The sequence below is a fragment of the Ambystoma mexicanum genome, chromosome 1p (genome assembly GCF_040938575.1).
Source record: "Ambystoma mexicanum isolate Mex_15411 chromosome 1p, UKY_AmexF1_1, whole genome shotgun sequence".
Taxonomy (NCBI): Eukaryota; Metazoa; Chordata; class Amphibia; order Caudata; family Ambystomatidae; genus Ambystoma; species Ambystoma mexicanum.
The window spans coordinates 1,503,897,602-1,503,917,749 of record NC_090921.1 but is presented as its reverse complement, the minus strand read 5'-3'; the positions used below and the strand labels follow the sequence as shown (position 1 = coordinate 1,503,917,749).

At 44.5% G+C, this 20,148-nt stretch overlaps 1 protein-coding gene across 3 annotated transcripts in view; it reads left to right on the top strand.

Annotated features, from left to right (window-relative positions):
• Positions 1-20,148, top strand: part of LOC138456738 (intelectin-2-like) — a 665,295-nt gene that overhangs the window by 231,310 nt on the left and 413,837 nt on the right. For all 3 annotated transcript variants that reach the window (XM_069607198.1, XM_069607197.1, XM_069607196.1), the window contains exon 2: positions 10,861-10,932. In XM_069607198.1, coding sequence (XP_069463299.1) covers positions 10,872-10,932 — 61 coding nt within the window. In that variant the 5' untranslated portion in view covers positions 10,861-10,871. The remainder of the gene's footprint in view (positions 1-10,860; positions 10,933-20,148) is intronic.

The following is a 20,148-nucleotide window of genomic DNA, read 5'->3' as shown; positions in this document are numbered from 1 at the left end:
AGGTACCGAACACCATGTACACTTCAAAGGTATCTTCAACACAGGGGCCATTGTTCAAATGGCCTCCCGAGACCCAGCGTCTCCAGGCTCCCCTGAAGCAGACCGAGCACCTGCAATCCAAATAAGTGTGTCTCTCCCTTCAGCAGTTTTCCAGGACTTTTCTGCACGCCACTTGCCCATTCCTCCCACTCCACTATCAATTGCAGTTCGCACCTGTGGCCGTGTGCTCCCAAGGGGGCTGGCAGGGCAGGAACGGCCAAGGTGCCGAACACCATGTACACTTCAAAGGTATCTTCCGCACAAGGGCCATTATTCACATGACCTCCCCCACCCAGTGCCTCCAGGATCCCCGGAAGCAGACAGAGCCCCTGCAATCCACATAAGTGTGTCTCTTCCTTCAGCAGTGTTCCGGGCCTTTTCTGCATGCCTCTTGCCCAGTCCTCCCCCCTCCATTATCAATGGCAGTTTGCACCTGTAGCCGTGCGCACCCAAGGGGGCTGGCAGGGCGGGAACGGCCAAGGTGGCAGACAACATGTACACTTCAAAGGTTTCTTCAGCAAAGGGGCATTATTCACATGGCCTTCCCAGACCCAGTGTCTCCAGGCTCCCCTGAAGCAGAGTGCGCCCTGCAATCCACATATGTTTGTCTCTCCCTTCAGCAGTGTTCTGGCCCGTTTCTGCACGCCTCTTGCCCATTCATCCCCCCCTCCACTATCAATGGCAGTTGGCACCCGTGGATGTGCGCGCCCAATGGGACTAGCAGGGTGGGTACAGCCAAGGTGCCGAACATCATGTACAATTCATAGGTATCTTCCGCACAGGGGCCATTGTTCACATGGCCTCCCCATACCCAGTGTCTCCCAGCTCCCCTGAAGCAGACCGAGCCCCTGCAATCCACATAAGTGTGTCTCTCCCTTCAGCAGTGTTCCAGGCCTTGTCTGCATGCCTCTAGCCCTTTCCTCCCCCCTCCACTATCAATGGCAGTTTGCACATGTGGCCGTGCGCTCCCAAGGGCATTGGCAATGTGGGAATGGCCAAGGTGCCAAATACCATGTACACTTCCAAGGTGTCTTCCGCAAAGGGGCCATTGTTCACATGGCCTTCCCAGACCCAGTGTCTCCAGGCTGCCCTGAAGCAGACTACGCTCTTCCAATCCACATAAGTGTGTCTCCCTTCAGCAGTGTTCCAGCACTTTTCTGCATGCCTCTTGCCCATCCATCTCCCCTCCACTATCAATGCCAGTTTGCACCTGTGGCCGTGCGCTCCCAAGGGGGCTGGCAGGGTGGGAACGGCCAAGGTCCGAACACCATGTACACTTCAAAGGTATCTTCAGCACAGGGGCCATTGTTCAAATGGCCTCCCGAGACCCAGCGTCTCCGGGCTCCCCTGAAGCAGACCGAGCACCTGCAATCCAAATAAGTGTGTCTCTCCCTTGAGCAGTTTTCCGGGACTTTTCTGCACGCCACTTGCCCATTCCTCCCACTCCACTATGAATTGCAGTTCGCACCTGTGGCCGTGCGCTCCCAAGGGGGCTGGCAGGGCAGGAACGGCCAAGGTGCCGAACACCATGTACACTTCAAAGGTATCTTCCGCACAAGGGCCATTATTCACATGGCCTCCCCAGACCCAGTGTTTCCATGCTCCCCCGAAGCAGCCTGAGCCCTGCAATCCACATAAGTGTGTCTCTCCCTGCACACCTCTTTCCCACCCCCCCTCTCTTATCAATGACAGTTGGCACCCATAGATGTGCGCACCCAAGGGGGCTGGCAAGGCGGGAACGGCCAAGGTGACGAACATCATGTTCACTTCATAGGTATCTTCCACACAGGGGCCATTGTTCACATGCCTCTCCAGACCCAGTGTCTCCAGGCTCCCCTGAAGCAGACCGAGCCCTGCAATCCACATAAGTGTGTCTCTCCCTTCAGCAGCGTTCCGGGCCTTTCCTGCATGCCTCCTGACCATTCCTCCCCCCTCCATTATCAGTGGCAGTTCGCACCTGTGGCCGTGCGCTCCCAAGGGGGCTGGCAGGGTGGGAACGGCCAATGTGCCGAACACCATGTATACTTCAAAGATATCCTCCGCACAGGGGCCATTGTTCACATGGCCTCCCCAGACCCAGTGCCTCCAGGCTCCCCGGCGCAGACCGAGCCCCTGCAATCCACATAAGTGTGTCTCTCCCTTCAGCAGTGTTCCGGGCCTTTTCTGCATGCCTCTTGCCCATTCCTCCACCCCTCCATTATCAATGGCAGTTTGCACCTGTAGCAGTGCGCACCCAAGGGGGCTGGCATGGCGGGAACGGCCAAGGTGGCAGACAACATGTACACTTCAAAGGTATCTTCAGCAAAGGGGCATTATTCACATGGCCCTCCCAGACCCAGTGTCTCCAGGCTCCCCTGATGCAGACTGCGCCCTGCAACCCACATTTGTTTGTCTCTCCCTTCAGCAGTGTTCCGGCCCTTTTCTGCACGCCTCTTGCCCATCCATCACCCCTCCACTATCAATGGCAGTGGCACCCGTGGATGTGCGTGCCCAACGGGGCTGGCAGGCTGGAAACAGCCAAGGTGCCGAACAGCATGTCCACTTCATAGGTATCTTCAGCACAGGGGCCATTGTTCACATGGCATCCCCAGACCCAGTGTCTCCCGGCTCCCCTGAAGCAGACCGAGCCCCTGCAATCCACATAAGTGTGTCTCTCCTTTCAGCAGTGTTCCAGGCCTTTCCTGCACACCTCTTTCCCATTCCTCCCCGCTCCACTATCAATGGCAGTTCGCACCTGTGGCCATGCGCTCCCAAGGGGGCTGGCAGGGTGGGAATGGCCAAGGTGCCGAACAATATTTACACTTCAAAGTTATCTTTCACACAAGGGCCATTGTTCACATGGCCACCCAAGACCCAGTGGCCCTCATTACAACTCAGGCGGTGGACCATGGTGCTATTAGCACCATGGTCCATGCCGGATTCCGCCATGGTGGATGGCGGAATTACCGCCCCATTCCAAGGTGAGTGGGGCGGTAATTCCCCATTCACCATTTGCCCTTCCCCATTCCCATTTTTGCCCCAGAGGGTAATTAGCACCAAGGTCGCTTAGCGCCTTGGACTTTAACGCCTGCAAAAAGCAGGCGTTAAAGTGTGAATCAGGCGTTAAGGGTTAACGGCGCCGACGGCGCGGTTAAACCCTTAACGCCTGACTTGTAATTAGGGCCAGTGTCTCCAAGCTCCACTGAAGCAGACCCCACCAGAAACATGTCACACTTTCACATACACACCCACTTTTCTAGTCCTTTATAAACCCTGTGATATTTATCCGGAGAACATCTCTGAGCACTGGAAGTCAACTCTTGATCGTGCTACCTGTTCTCCTGCTACTAACCCCCCTGCTTGCTGAATCTAATTGTTTGTTAATCAAGGTAAGAGCAGGTCATCTGTTAACTTCACTATATTCATCTTTCTGATCTCAAAATGTCTACCTATTTCAGCGAATGAAACCAGTAGTGTAATGTTCATTCATCTCAATGACTTTACCATTGTCTAATATTTCAAGTTTGATGCATGAAAGTACATTCAACGGACGAGAAACACGTTATGATTTGCATAATATCAATCAATTCTGTATGAAAGTTATCCCAGTATATATTCGACTATGCTACATAGGTTTTGCTTCTTTGATCAAAACAAACATTGCATAGAAAACTGTGATATAATTCCCTCAATCTCAGGCGTACAGTACAATATTTTTGTAATTATTTATACTTTTTTTACATAGATGTTACAGATTTTCCAAGAATGCATGCTTGTATGGTTTAGGGTTGCCATTCTAGGAGCCATGTCAAAAGTCAGGTCACAATCCTGGATACATTTCCGAAGGATATTGATTTAATAAGAAGATGGGTTCGATATTGCGGTTTTGCGATGCACGATATTGAAAGTAGAGCACAGGCTCTCTTGGGAGACTTGAGAGCCAATCGATTCCGCATCTGCAGCCTGCACTTTACCCAGAATATGTACAGCCAATTGAAGTACACAAAAAAGCATTGACCCAAAATGTTTCGTAAATTGCTTCCAAATGCAATTCCAACTTTATTGATGGATACGCTGCCTCAGGTGAGTCCTAGATGATGAATTAGCTGTAGGCAGTGGGGTACTGAACAGGTAACTTCATGAACGGATTGGTGCTTTCGGTGTAAATGTGGTTTACTAGGTTTGCATATTTACCAGATTGTATTAAATTTTAACTATACCACATTTTACTATACATCTGTCCCTGGTTTATGGAGCCTCAAATGAAGTAAATATGACCATGGAATACAATGCCATAGTGCCCTTCACAAGAAGCATAATGTTTTCATAATCAGTTGCTTGACATGTCAATTTCTTTATGAAAGCATACTGACGGAAGCACAGTCTCTCGCAAGTGACAAAACCACAGACACGTCCAGTATACCAATGGTGAGCCCTACAGACTTGCAGAAGTTCATATTCTTGACATTTGGATCTTCCCGTATATCTAATGCAAATCTTCTTTTCCCTTTTACCACTTCATAACAATGCACTGAAAATGAAGGACCAAGATTCTGCATCCATTTATTTTCAGGAGTCAACAACAACTTCAAGCACCTATCAGTTAATTTTATTTCACTTTTCAATTATGAGAATGTATTATGCTTGGAATTTCAAATAATATGAAATTGTTTATGTATCCTGTCGGTTTACACTAGGTGTCATTTATGGGTTTCTCTTTATATGTACCATTGTCTGCATCCCATTGTCTCTGTTCAGTTTCGCTGTTTTCATCCGTACTAAAATAAGTACTGTGTCACAGGGGGATGCTGGTACTTCGACTACAATTACATCGTCCTTTGCAGCTGGTCCAGAGTTTGAGGTATGTGTACTTACAGTTCCCTTGAATGCAAGAAAGTAAATCCTACATAGGATACTATTAGACAGTGACATTCATATAACCGTGCAGTGTTTCAAACTTTTCTGATTTCAGTTCTAACATTACACTTCCTCCCTAATGCAGAATACATTGCAAAATGTTTGAGGGCAACATTACAATCAGTATGTTTTGCACGGTGATCCCTGATCGAGTACACTTGTCATCAATCAGGTGAAATTTGAAATGTATATTTTGACTATATGACGTACACTGTTTGCGAGGGTATGTGTGTAAGTGCTGTGTCCGATGAAAGATTTTAATTTCCAATTCGATTGACTTTTGTTTTTTTAATGAATATTCTATTAAGGAATGTAGACAAGCTGTGGAATTAGAAGTTGAGGCACATCGATCAGAGGTGGTGGATCAGCTTGCTGGTGCAGTCGTTATTTTCTGTGAAACTGTTGTTTCGGTTTCATAGAAAATCAAGAAAGTAAGGGTAACTAACAAACTATTTAGTTTTCTAGAAGTGTTTTGGAGTGGTGTTTTCTTCATAACATGTTTTTGTATTTAAAGTGCTATCTGCTGTATGTGTGCTACATTGAACATGTTTTTACAACACATCTCCTAGAGGTCCAGAAGGAAAAGAAGTATAAAGACACAGACAACAAATGAAACCAAAGATGTTGCTTGACAAACAGATTTCACCATGGAGCAACTACTATTTGAGGTGCAGCATGGTCCAGTCAATAAGCAGACTTGTGATGCTTATGCCCAATGGCCTGAAACTGAATTGAATGTGACCGGCGAAGCCAGAAAAGTGTTCTTGTACCATTGCTACAATGTGAGACCTCAACAAGATGAAACTGAATATAATGAAGATGCATTGGAATTCCTCGCAGACCACTTGACACAGTCTACACCCGCAAAAAAAGGTCCACCCAATAAACATTTGAATTTGATGGTTTCTCCAACTTGTGTGCAAATAACACAAGCTGAACTAACAGAGACTGAAGCTTCAACGCAATTGACCGATGAACTTGCCAAAAATCTCGACTTCAGTTTGGCTAGTTCGGGCGATTTGTCCACCACAGTTGAGTCACAAACCACATTCATGCAGGATGATTGGCTATTAAAGAAGCAAAAATACATTGTATTCGACAACTGCCTGGTAGACATTATACTGATGCTGAAATGTGTCCATAAATTGAGGGGGAAAATATTTGGGCAGCCATTGGTGCATGTGTCTCGTCTATTACATCGCACTAACCTGAAAATCCAAGCCAGCTGTGTCAACCTCCATCATAGGGTTTTATGGTGTGCACAACCGATGCTGGGAAAAGTGCCAGCTGGAAATCTACTATGTTCAGCAGCTTATTTTTCAGTGGGTCAACATTCAGTAAAATGTCCGGTTTCTGTCAATTTGTGGGAGTTCAGTTCCTTGCTAAAACCCAATACTACAAATATCAAAGGGATTTCTTAGCTCTTCGTCAAGCGTGGAAAATTGAACAGATGTCAATTGAAAGCACATTCTCTGGCAAACAGTTCAGGCTAGCTGGCGACAGACAGTGTGACAGGCTTGGATTCTCAGCAAATTACTGCACATACCACTTTCAAGACATAGAAAGTATAAAAATGGTGAGTTCGGAGATCGTGCAGGTGTCCCAATGTAAATCCTCAGTGGCCATGGAGAAACATGGTTTCATAAAATCCCTCGAACATCTTCAATCGAGGGGAATGTAAATAGACCTCATAGCCACTGACAGACATGTTTCAATAGCCAATGCCATGTGAGAGCAGTTTCCAAACATTCATCATCAAATTGATGTATGGCACGTTGCCAAATCAGTGAATAAACAAATCACAGCTGCTGGTAAAAAAAAGGGCTCGGAAAATATTTCAGCAACCATCTTTGGTGGAGCTCCAAAACTTGTAATGGGTCTGTGGAAATTCTAATTGAAAAATGGAATTCATTGATACACCACTGTTCCAATGTTCACTCATGGACAGAAAACCAAAATTTTCACGAATGTGCACACGGACCATTATCGGAGGAGTAGGAACGCAAGAAGAAGTGGTTGGTGCCATGTTCACCTCCACATAAAGATCTTGAGAAGATCGTGTATGACAAAACTCTTTCAAGAGACCTAAAGGTACTCACATAATTCTGTAACACCAGAGATTTGGAGGTGTTCCACAATATATGTCTAAAGTACAGGCCCAAAAGGTTGCATTTTGGCATAGACGGTATGCAAGCATGAACATTACTAGCCGTATTAGCGCATAATGAGAATTTGGGTAGAGAACAACCGGGAACTGCCAGAAACTTTGGGATGCTTCATTACATCTTGGCCTTTGCAAAATGGAGCAAAAAATGGATGGCAAAGGCAATATACCAGGAAATGGAATTCGATTTTGTGAAAGATCTCACTTTGACTGTGTTGGCCATGCATACTCATGGAATGGATCCTGATTTTGTTCCTAGGCCACATACAATGCCACAAAACATTGCAAATGAACCCTGTTCACCTAAAGCTGAACTTGTTGAACAGTTGACTTCCCGGTATAAATGGTTTGCAGCAGTGTTCTTAATGTGCTCACTATAAATTTTGGGATATGTTCCCCAATGTTTGTACATTGTACATCAACAATGGAATGCTATTAAACTTGAATTTCAATGCTACAAAAAGTATTAAGAAGTGTTTAATAATGCAGATTGAATCTGGTTTATGATTCATTAATTTGTATCTTTTGCCTTCCCTTCATTTATATTAATTGGTCCTCGAATGGTAACATACATGTCTGTGGTTGCTAGGTGCCTGCAAAGCCCTGTGCTAAACCCAAACCACATCCACACATGCAGTGCATGGCTCTGGCGTTGATGGCCTGAATTGTCTTTTCAAATGTATCCTCTTTGTTAACTTTTAGCCCCACTCTTTTTCCCTTACCCCCTCAACTGGACTTGTGCAATCATCTGCCCTGTTTGGGTCCTCAGGATATAGGTAGACGTGTGTTGCGTTTTGGGCGAATATATTTCTACATGGGATAAGGGCTGTGATGTGGGTCCTTGACTGATCAGGGCACGGGAGGGTCAGATGGATATCAGCATGAAAGGAACTGCAGGGTCTGAGCCGGTGGGCTCAGGCCTGGCAGGGTGGAGGTTGTTAGTGCGCAGGAAGTTCAATGGAGATGAATAGGCACTTGGATTTATGACTTGTTAGTGTCTCACGTTATCCGCAGAGCACATTCCTCAGCGAGAACAGGGCACACACAGACGTGGCAATAGGGAGGAGATGGTGTGGGCTGGCTGAGCGAGGCGTTGGGGATGAGAGAGCTGCATTTGTAGAGAGAGATGGATTTTCAGGCCTAGTAGAAAGATGTAATTCGGGCTATGTCATTGGGCTATTTCAAAAAGGCTTCCTAATGCTGGGCTTGAAACTATAGTGCATGTGTTATTTGAAATGGGGTGTGGTGTAACGGAATGTCGCAGGGTTTGGCTACGCCTCCTCCCTTGGCTATTACATATGTTATGTTTCGAGAGTGACGAACGAGGGAGGGCAAGGATTGTCTACTTCCCAACACTAGTAAGATCGTTGTCTCTGTCTTCCCTCTGTTCCCCCTGCATTGCGTTGTTGCACCTTAAAGCACTTGTGCATTGGAGCATTATAAATGCAATATAATATCATCATATGCTATCACAGTCTTTTTCAGACAGACACAAATGGAATGTTAGGGTATACCAGACTTTCAGTTGTTTGTATTATCTGTTTTACTGACCTTCAGTGTAACTCGTGGATGCCATCAAACAATTTGTTAATTTTTTTAACATGTTTCGAATGCCACGTTGGTCAGCCGGGCTCATCGCTCCCATGGAGTGAAGGTCACTTCGTTTGATGTTGCTTGTGGGGAGTTCACACCGACGTGTCTTGTACAGTATGTTTTAGATTTGTGGCTAGACTTCACAAAAACGAAACTGACCAGGCATACACGCTCGAAAGAAGCTTTCATTGTTATTCGACCTTGGATAAAAGGGAGGATTCGCTATGGCTTGAAGGGTGGTAGGTGTCAAATACCTGCAAAAATGATAAGATTCACTATTTTAAAACTGGACATTGGAACAATTATTTTCATTCTATGGAAACCGTTGTTCTGAGCGGACACTCTGCATTACGCCAAGAGAATGGAAATACCAAATATTATGTAAGTTTAACTATTCAGTTTAAAGACAAGTTTCTAGACAAACGAGTAAAGGTTTCATTTTCTTACCTGTATTGCTTGCTTACATTGTTATGGGTTGTTAGTTGAAGCATATTGTGACGATTATTCATCGACGACACGCAAACGCAACCTGTACACAGGCTAGTGATATCTAAACCACTTCGTCCCATGGCATATCAGTGTGTGCTAGCAACGTTGTATTATTGGATGAGCCTGTTGCAGAACAGTTTCCAAGGGGACTTGGTTCACTTGGCAAAATTTGATGTTGCCAGTTCTGTTACATTTTTAAAAAAGGTAGCAAGCGCAGGCGCCCCTTGCTAGAAAGAACATGGCGTGATAACCTGTTATGTGTTTTTTCACACTTTGAGTGTCCGCAGCTGTGTGTTCCGTTGTTTGTGGTTTGTGTTTGTTATTAGGTTTCACCCGGTGCAGAATTACAGGGTAAATGGATACATTTGAATAAAGAACGACTACTAAAATATATTTTTATTATGCTTTCTACACAGCTACATTTTGCCGTTCTGCGAATGCCATCGCTTCCAGATACCGACAGATGGTTTCTTCAACCAGCAGTGGCAGATACGCCTAAACGGATGGATTTCCATTACGCTGGTGTGGGACGATCGCCCGGGACCGATATGCCCTTTGGCGGTACCAGCGACAAGGAGCAGCTTGTCATCGTTTACGGTGGTCTAGGAGGAAGCTGATGCCAAAGCTTTGTGATTCACGGTGCGTCGAATGCGCATCTTCTCTCGAAAGGAACACTGTGTGCCACATGATAAAGTTTTGATACTATAACCCAAGAACTTTAAATACTTGCTGGTAAATTGAAATCACTGGATGTTCTCCGAGCGTTTTTTGTGAAATTAAAGCACATTGTAAATTGCAGAGTATTGATGTTTCCTTTAAAAATAGTGTTTTCTATTCTGATTTGGGACGCACTCTGCTGTGAGAGGATGTGTGTGTTGATATTCCGGGTACTGAGTCAACTGACAACAAGATTGAATCAACTGTCGGGACCCAACCCCGAGACCAGAGGCAAACCTCTAAACAGCCCTACCAATATGTATGGCCAAGACAAAGAAGGAAAAAGTATTTACCATATAAAAGGGAATGTGAATGCCAAAGCAAGGCAGCAGAGTTGAGTCCAGACCACCCAACAGTTCAGGGAATGTATTCATATCTGCTTCCTGCCCGAGCAGGGAGAACACCACCCACAAAAAATCCAGACAAGCAAGCCAGCATCTCATACACATTACACTCTACAAACTAACATGCACACAAAAGCAAGAATTTACTCACTGGGCACCCAGGGCATGGAACGCCCTACCTCTTCACATCAGCACTGTACCCTTCTTCACCACTCTCAGAAAGCGCCTCAAAACATATTTTTTTTGCCACATATAAACCATCCCCTCCATCTCCTCTGCTACCACTTATCTATCCTAATCTATCCTATCCTGAAGACATTTTGTATCTCCTGTTTTACCTCCGACCTTTTCCATCTTTGGACCTTATATGGTGCTTTGGGAACCTCTGTCATTCTCACATTCGTGTGTTGAACAGTCAAAGTGAGTCTTCTGTTTACTAGTGGATTGCAGGAAGGTGGATGTTCATTATACCCACTGGTTGTCATAGCTGTTTCATAAAAACTTGGTAGAACTTTACCGGGAACAATGTTTTCGAAAATTACTATGGTATGATTGTATTTAATTGTGCTGTATTCAATTGTAATGTATTCAATGATGTATGTACAATTTTATCCTTAGGGAAAGCCACGATGAATACACTACATCATCTGCTGCTCATCATATCGATGATTAATAACCAATGTCATTGTGGTAAGTTTGGTGAGGGAAACTAAACTCATCTACCTAATGAGGTATTTATTCATCATTTAATAACATTTTGTATATAGCACAGTTTGTCTGTCATGCCAATGCATTTAAAAAAAAATCCTAGCTAGCAGGCATGCAATGTATGCATATTAAAAAGAAATACAAGGCATTTGAAACACACGATATAGCCATCAAAAAGTCATTAAGTATTGCAATTGACTCAAGTTGTGTGAAGGTTATAGGGGGACTGAAGAAGTCGTGCCAATGTACAGAGGAAGACTTATTGGATACACGCCTGAACCTTCCTATTCGAAGCCCATGTGACTTTAGGTCTGTTAAGTAGAGTCTTGACTCCTACGAGGGAAAGGTTAAATCAGTGGCCAATTGTGGGATTGACACTCATGGGATGAGTCCATCGGGAATAAAGGATGGTGGTGTTTTACAGAAAATTCAAAATAAACTCTGTGAGCGATTGTTAGGGCTGCGTCAATTAGCACCAACGCTCCCAGTAAACTCAGAACTGGACATAATGATTCTTGAAAAGCAAGACAAGTTGTGCCTGCTTATTTTGCTCATGAATGTACTGACGAATTCGAAAGCTGACTTAGCGCATAGCCTTATGACCGAGCAGAGTAAACATGACACGACCTTGACAATACCCTGGCTAAAGTATATGATACAAGAATTGCCTCGAGCAAACACCCTAAATCCATGGATTATCCACAGTGACTAACAAAAACAGGATGGGAATCATTCCAAATCGGCGGTCCGGTAAAAAAATTGCCAGTATCTGAGGATACCAGCACTTTAATGGACCAACCGACTACAGGTTTGCCAGTGAGGCACTTTGGCTTACTTCCAGCTGGAGGTAAGGCAGCCGCCATACTGACAAACAAAGCCCTCAATGCCGGTGCCAGTAATCACGGCAATTCCTATGGGACTCCATGAATGGGAATTGACTACATCCCTCCGCAACTCATAATCCGGCAGCAATGCTGCCGGACGAGTGCTGTAAACAGTAACAGCCTGTGACGGTATCCTGGCAGGTTTACTGCCAGGATACCGGCAAGGTTGTAATGATGCCCAATGTATGAATATTATTCAGATTTTAACTGATGACCATAAAAGATGGAAGGACAATTATGAATTAAAAAAGCCCCAGAATTGGTCAGTTAGTGTTATATCAATCGCAATGGGCCCATAACCCTAGCTGGTCCCTCTGTTCAAGTCTGCTGAATACTCGCAAATCAGCATTTTAACTGTTTGGTGACTAACACAGTGCATGTGACTTGGACAATGGAATCCAATAGACGTCGTTCTTCCCTTTCTGCCCAAGTCGTTATGGAAACATTGTTGAATGTATACGTTATGGCAACCTAAGGCAGGATACATTATTGCCCGTTCTCAGGAAAATTTATTTTAGACAGTGTCAACCTTCTTTCCTTTATATTTTATGGGTGAATATGATGCATTGTGCATGGGGATTCTTCAATTTTATTAGGGGACCTTTAGCCGTAAGGAAGAAAAACGTCTGTGTATTACTTGTTTCAGATACTAAACCCTGGTGAATGGTGTTATGATTTGAAGAAATTATTACGTTTGCTTTTAGGGACAGGCTGCAAAATATTTGCACGTTTGCTTTTTTTTATTATTTATGTTTTCTTCCTCTTGATTTTACTGTGGCTGTTTTCTTTTAATTAAATCTGTGTTTCTGAAATATAGAATTTTTATTGACTGACTGTTGAATCATTCATATGGAATAAATCCAATGCTACATGTGTGTGTTATGCAAAATGTTAAGAACTGTCATTTTATGGAGAATATGCAAGTGGAGATATTTAGCCCAGCACTGATTTATTGCTAGAGTGTACTAGAGGAACCCTGCAATCCCTCTTGAGCAGTGATGACAATACAGAATGGTGAATTTAGGCATAGCGGCAAACCCTATCACTCTTCTAGGGGAACCTCTAGTGCATCTAAGAACATGAGAGTTCTTAGATTTGGGCTTGAGGTTCTTCTCATTTGCTTCAATGTTGTAAATCTCTATTAGAAATCACTAATTTGCTCTGTAGGGAGGAACTCCTAATAACTATAGAAACATCAAGGGTCTAAATATATATATATAGGCATAATTGCAGTGCAGCTGTGGAACTAGACCAGTGGACAGGATGCGACTGAGGTAGTGGAGAAGTCATCATTAGGTACAGCAGAAGAACTATTGGACATTAGTTTGTATATTTCCAGTTGAAAGGCCTGTAGTTTTTTCCAATAAAGGTAGTCATTAGAATTCCTGCTCTCATGAAAACATAAAAAAGTTTATCTAATAATAGGTGCTAAAGCATCTATTAACCATAATGAGCATTAGGGATGTGGGAAATTTGCCAATTCCTCGTTTGTCAATTTCATGAAATTGTGCTTTAAATTTCACCAATTTCATGAAATGTATTTTCACAGACATCAGATGCAAGACTCAAATACCAGGTGATGTTAGTTTTGTAAATCTTTAATATCAGCACTGCAGGGTGAACACTGTCATGAGAGGGTAAAGGCAGTGAATATGGCAAGGGGAATGTGCACAAGACCACATAGTGAATAGCTTTGAGTAAAAAAATGCACTAAGGAACCAAGACACATGTACACTAAAACCCAGGATGTGCAAGTAGAGCGTGATAAGAAAACAAATATATGAAATGGGATGTGCAGTTAGCACTTAGAATCTCCTTATGATTACAAAGTAAGTCGGCAAGCTACTTACCCACAATTGCTGTTACAGGTACAGTCAGCGCTAAGCCCACATGCAGGGCAAGCAACAACAGGATCTGTGAGCTAACATCCTTGATGGTATTGTAAAAGGTAACTTAAGACAATACTCATGAGGACGAGATATACCAACTGAAATGTCAGCAAAGCCCACAAACCCTGTTGATCAAACAGCGATGCAGAAAGGCTATAACAGCAAAGGGAGGATAACTTAATGCATAAGACTCCTGACAAGGGACAAGTAGGAATAGTGATTACAGAATAGTGAGGAAAACATAAGCATTCACACAGGAGTGGCTACAACAGCACACCATACCTAATAATCAATAGGGAACAAAGGGTGAAGTGCAAGGGTAAACCTGGAACAGACTCTAAGAGAAAGTAAAGGAACATGAGCAGGGAAAACGAAATTACAAGAGCAAAACCCCCCTCCCCACCCAGGGAAGGAAAGGCAACATGGGACAAAATACTAAATCTATAAATGAGCAGTGACTATAGGATCAAGATTTTGCTGATGAATAGGGCAATGTCAGAGGAATAAAGAACACAGACAAAGTGGTATGCACAGAAAAAGGAAAGCATTGGGAAGTGCTGACTGCAAAACAGAGGAAGCCAGAAAGGAGAATCCAGGAAGCAGAAATGACTAAGAAGCACACTAAATTCAAAGACCAAGGAAAAGGGAACATGAAATTAGAAACTAGGTACTAGACACCTATCTAAGAACCAGGAACAAGGGCCCAGCCACAACAGAAACACTGCATCAATGACCATCATTGGACAGAAGCAAACTGAGGCTTTTAAAGCTGGCTAACGAGCACACGCCTCAGGTGTGCTTCTTGCTGCACCTATCAGATACAGGTGCTGCTTATCCTCCACCCAACCTTGTCCTGAAAGGGTGGAGATGAATCAGTGGGCCAGGCCTTCTGGGAAGCATAGTCTTTAGATTAAAGCAGCATACTGGCTGCCAAAAACCTGGAATGGATCCGGAAGGGAAGTAACATGGAAAATAAGGATTTACCGCTCTCAATTCACCACAGCACTGTCGCATGAGGTCCGGAAGGAAGGTCAAGTAGGGAATACACCCCCAATCAGGCCCCCAAGTGGCGGGAATGGGAGCGAAGGGAGTGAATCGTGACACACATGCAATCCAAGACTATGTTAACCTGACCCTTTATAAACAACATGAATATGTTTTCAGTAAATTAACTTCAATACAGTGAGAAATACATATTCTATGACTTCACTAAGGAGGATTTAATTCCTTCCAATTAGCAAAATGGTTTTCTATGTGAAGCCAGCAAACCTAGCCTCTCGTGTAACATCCCCAGCCTTCAAAGGATAACCAACACGGATGTGCCCCCTTAATACAATTAACACTCACATTCGTTCACATTCTCTATCATCGTACTTTTGAATAAAAATACTATTTGTGCAGTACTGGTATACTTTTGGAGGTGCACTCACATTCCTAATTAACTTTGCTAATCCAGCAGAACAAGGTAAAATTAGTTTTGAAAAATGGATGAGCATAGATTTCTAATTAAAAAATATTGATGAGCACTTGAACATAAATGATTAGTAATGCATCATTATTTGAATGTAACAGGAAGTTAATTGTAACAAGACACTAGCAAAAACTCTACATAAATGTGCACACATGCAGTGTTTGTTTTAAAAGTTAGCACATTTTGCCAGTGTTTGCCAGTGTTTGGCATTAAAGTACAAAGCCAGAACGAGGCAAGTGGTTGGTTTAAACCTGAGGACCTGAGAACTTACTATGATTAAAAATACCCACATTTAAATTACAATGCCCCAATTCTGCTGCGATGACTTTCATGCCACTTGGTTGAAATGGAAAAACTAAAATACAAAAAGAACTATCTTTGCAGTGGCGAAGTGCAGCACTCGTTTGCTGTGTATTTACCAATGCATGGATACGTGCCTCTATTTGTCATTAGACCTATACATTTTGGAAAGTGTGAGCTATACTCAGAGAACACCACCAATCCCCACGCATTACTCATATGATGCACTTGCTCAACAGGGCTAAAATCTTCTCCCATTTAGATCTAAACAAAGGATATCACCAAATAGAACTCGCAGTACCTTCCCCACCCATTTAGGATTGTTCCATTATAAACGCTTGAGCTTTGGGATATCTTCAGCCACGGAAATATTCCAAGAAGAAATCCGTAAAATCATCTGCCACACACTCTACTGTATTAACTACAGCAATGATATTATGAACTTCGGCCAATCCCAGGAGGCGCACGATGCAACACTAATGAACGTCTGCTCAGCCCTCAACGATGCAAATCTGACACTTGATAAGGACACGTGCACCTTCAACAAGGCCACACTCAAATTCATTGGACACATCTTTTCTGAAAAAGGTATCCAGCCAGACCTGGACAAGATCTGAGCACTAACAGAGGCCCCTCACCCAATGAACGTTGTACAAGTGAGATCCTTCCTGGGCCTGGCAAGTTACTGCACCCGCTATCTGCCAGACTTTGCCTCCGCAATCGCCCCTTAGTGCTCCCTAACTAAACAAGACCGCATATTCCAGAAGGCCTTTGACAAGATCCGCAGGGACATCGCTGCAGCCGTCTGCATGTCTTACTTCAACCCTAACATGCACACCGAAGTGAGAGTGGACGCGAGCCTCGTGGGTCTCGGAGCCATTCTCGCCCAGCACTCGGGCAGTGACCATGCACCGAGATGCATAGTTTTGTACGCCAGCAAGAGTCTCACCTAGGGAGAACAGGGATATTCACTGCCCAAAAAGGAAGCCCTAGCGGTAGTCTACGCTTGCAAACATTTCCACTTGTTTCTGTACGGCATACCCTTAACCATCATCACGGACCACCAGGTCCTCATCACCATTTATGGTAAACCAACCGCCCAGGTAGCAAGATGGGGACTCCACCTGTAGGAGCACAAATACATCATCATTCACAAGCCTGGCAAAGGTTAAAACCCTGTAGACTTCCTTTCCCGTTACCCGCTTGCCGGACCCCAAGCATCCAGCAACCCTGTGGATGGATGCAACAACTACATTACTCACCACGCGGTGCCACAAGCCATCGCTATGGCAGAACTTACAAGGTGCACCGTGGAAGATGCAACCTTAGCACTCACAACCTCATGCATCCTGAATGGGCAATGGAACTCAGCAGAAAAACCAGACACTAGATAGATCGCTGTTCAAACCCCTCGCAATATCTAAGGACAAACTGTCACAGTCTCCCTCCTCACTGAAACTCAAGGGAGACCATATTGTGTTGCCAGCATCTCTTCACCAACGAGCGATTGTCATTGCACATGAAAACCACAGAGGCATTGTATCAACGAAGTGCATGCTCCGAAGGAAAGTGTGGTTCCCCGGCATGGACAAAATGATTGCAACAACGCTGAAGTCATGCCATATATGCCTTAGCCTGCAACCTCCATATTTCCTGAACCATTGCACATGACACCACTCCCAGAGGGAGTGTGGGAAGAGGTTTGCGATTTTCTTTTATGGCGCACTGAGGTCTGGAGAATATGTACTAGTAGTACTGGATGAGTCTCCCAGGACCCCCCTTGTTATCCCCACAAGGAAACACCGCCATTTGGCCCTGTGCCGCCGACTATCACCAGCATAAAAGGATCCATGGTCAGGGCCGAGAGAGCCGGTTGGACAGTGAGGAGGCTTTGCTCATTCTTCAGGAAGACACGCTACAGCAGGCCCCAGATTGATCAATCCGAAACAAAGACCAAGCCTGTGCGAGGGAGACATCCAGATACTCGGGTGATGAAGAGGAATCGGATACAGAGGGAAAAGCCCTTCTCGATGGAGAACAAGTTGAGGAAGACCTGCAACACCGAGCAGAAAACAGACCCTGCCGCACCATCCATAAGCCAAGACGATGGATCGAGGAAATAGGGTAGGATGATGTTATAATTTTTTATTTGGTTTTTTGCAAACCTTTAAAAAAAATACAGATTTACAGATCTTTCAAGACAAACAACAACCTACATCTCTTAGAGTCTTAACACATGTGTTTGGTCACCGCACACATCAACAAGACCAGACCTCAAACCGTCTTGCCCATCTGATCAGCCAACGTAGTATGTAGACGCTCTTTTACCGCCTGAAGAAAGGAAACCAAAGCATACAACACAGGTCTATTAGACCCGTCAAACAGGGCTTTCCACCAATCGTCTCGGGTTAGGAACTGGTAGTTCTTTGTGACTGTGCCGAAGATGCGGTTTCTTTCATGCTCTAAACCGGGGCATGACATTGTCAGATGTTTGAGTGTTTCGTTCGAGGTGTTACAAAAGCGGCACATAAGGTCTGAATCAGATGAATGGGACCAATAGCAAAGCCGTTCCTTGGTCGGCAGAACATTAAGCCTGAACTGCAATTATAAGGATCGCATCCACTGGTCCGGGAAGCAAGACAAGTATGCCGGCACGCAGCCATAGGCTCTCGTCTCTCCAGGAACTTCTTGCATAGACCTAGATGTTGCTCTTTGGTTACAGGTGTTAATCCAGTCATTTCTCCAGAGCTTCAATTTAGCAGCATCAGGGTTTTCGAGCAGCATTTGTGTTGTGATGACATAGCTCATTCCATTGATATAGGATTGTGGGAGCTTTCTCGGTCTCTGGATTATGAAGTATTGCAATTCGAGTCGTCGGATTCGTTAGTTTTAGTTTCCTGAAAAGATTTAGGAGATTCCAGGCAACCCTCGCTTGTATGGAGATGTACCCAAGCTCATATCTAACGCAGACCGTAGAAGTACCTTTGGGAAGGTGTAGAACTTTAGACCAGAAAATGTTTTCGAGCGAGTTCCACACTTCATACCCGCAGCCGAAAGCATTTTCACCGGCGTAGATCAGTGAGGGAACCATCTTCTGCTGGAAGAAGTTTAGCGTTGGTTTTAGGGAAAATTTTCCAAATTTTTTGTTAACTAGAGAGGCTTGACATGCCAGTTGTCGGCATTTTCTCTTTACTGCTTCAACCCATGGTGCGTCGTTTCTACTTGCACTTATTCGCATTCCTAAGTAGCAGGTGTTTAGCACACGCCCAATGGGTTCTTTGTCCAGATACCATTTAAATTTCTGCCAGTTTATTTTTGAGCATTGCAGCTTTTCGAAGACGATGATTTCGCATTTCCCCCTGTTGATGTTCAAGCCGTTCTCTGTTAGATATGTTTCCACAGCAATTATTTTACGTTGTAGACCTATAGGTGTTGACTCTAACAGAATGATGTCATCCGCGTAGACTAGATAATCAACATGAGAACCATGGATTTTGGGTGGAAACGTGCGTAAACCATCGAAGGCGTATTTGATGTCTGATATAAACAGGTTGAATATACTTGCTGCTAGAGGGCAGCCTTGTTTTACGCCCCTAGAGGTGATAATGGGAGCTGATAAGTTGCCCTTTTGGTCCAGATGAACTCTGATTGAGGTGTTTGTGTGAAGTTCTCGGATGGAAGCCAACAGGCTAGACGGACAGTTCCATTTGGACATTTTTCCCCATAGTAGCTCTCTGTTTATACTATCAAACGCCTGGGATAAATCTACCAGCGCAAGATAGATCTTAGAGTTTGATCGGAGGGCTTCCATCTTCAGTAGATTTAACAAAAGGAGATTAAAGCAGCAGCCCACACCCTTAACGAAACCTGTCTGTCTTGGATCTACCTGATGGCTATTTGTAGACCACTCCAGAAGTTTTTGTTGGAGAAAGGTGGCGTACACCTTTCCCAGCACATCAAGGATTGCGATTGGTCTGTAGTTCTTAGGGTTTCTGCGATCTCCTTTTTTGAATATTGGAATAATCACCGCAGATTTCCATGAGATGGGGGTCTTACAGCACTCAATGATCCTGTTAAACAGCAAAACACAGAAGGTGGCCCATTCTTCTGGCTGGTGCTTGATCGTTAAGTTCGTTAGCCCGTCTGGGCCTGGTGCTCTGGAGTCGTGCACGTTTTTAATGACTCTCAGGATGTCCTCATATTCAAATGCGAGATCCCAGTGTGATAGGTTTGAGGGTTCATAATCGTAAGTGTGGTTACCCTTATGAAAGAGATCAACATAAAAGGCTATCCACTCGGACTCAAGCACCAGGTTGGCCTGAAGGGCATGTTGTGGAGCAAGATTGTCATTTATAAGTCTCCAATAATCAGCTGAGTTAGAGCTCTCCATTTTTGACAGCATGAGCATGGGGTAGGACGATGTTATATTGGGGGGAGGTGTAGTGTCGCGCATGGTCACCTGATTAGGTGACACGCAGTGGCGCTCCATGTCCGATCACATGACTGAAGCTGATGTGGGCGCTCAAAGGGCACCAATTAAGCGGTTCCTGGATAATTTTACTCCTGTGTGGCCATTTCGTTACTTGGCTGGCGCACGCAGGCCTGCGCCTCCCAAATTCCAGACTGGGCACCTAACAGGACAGCAGTCAATCAT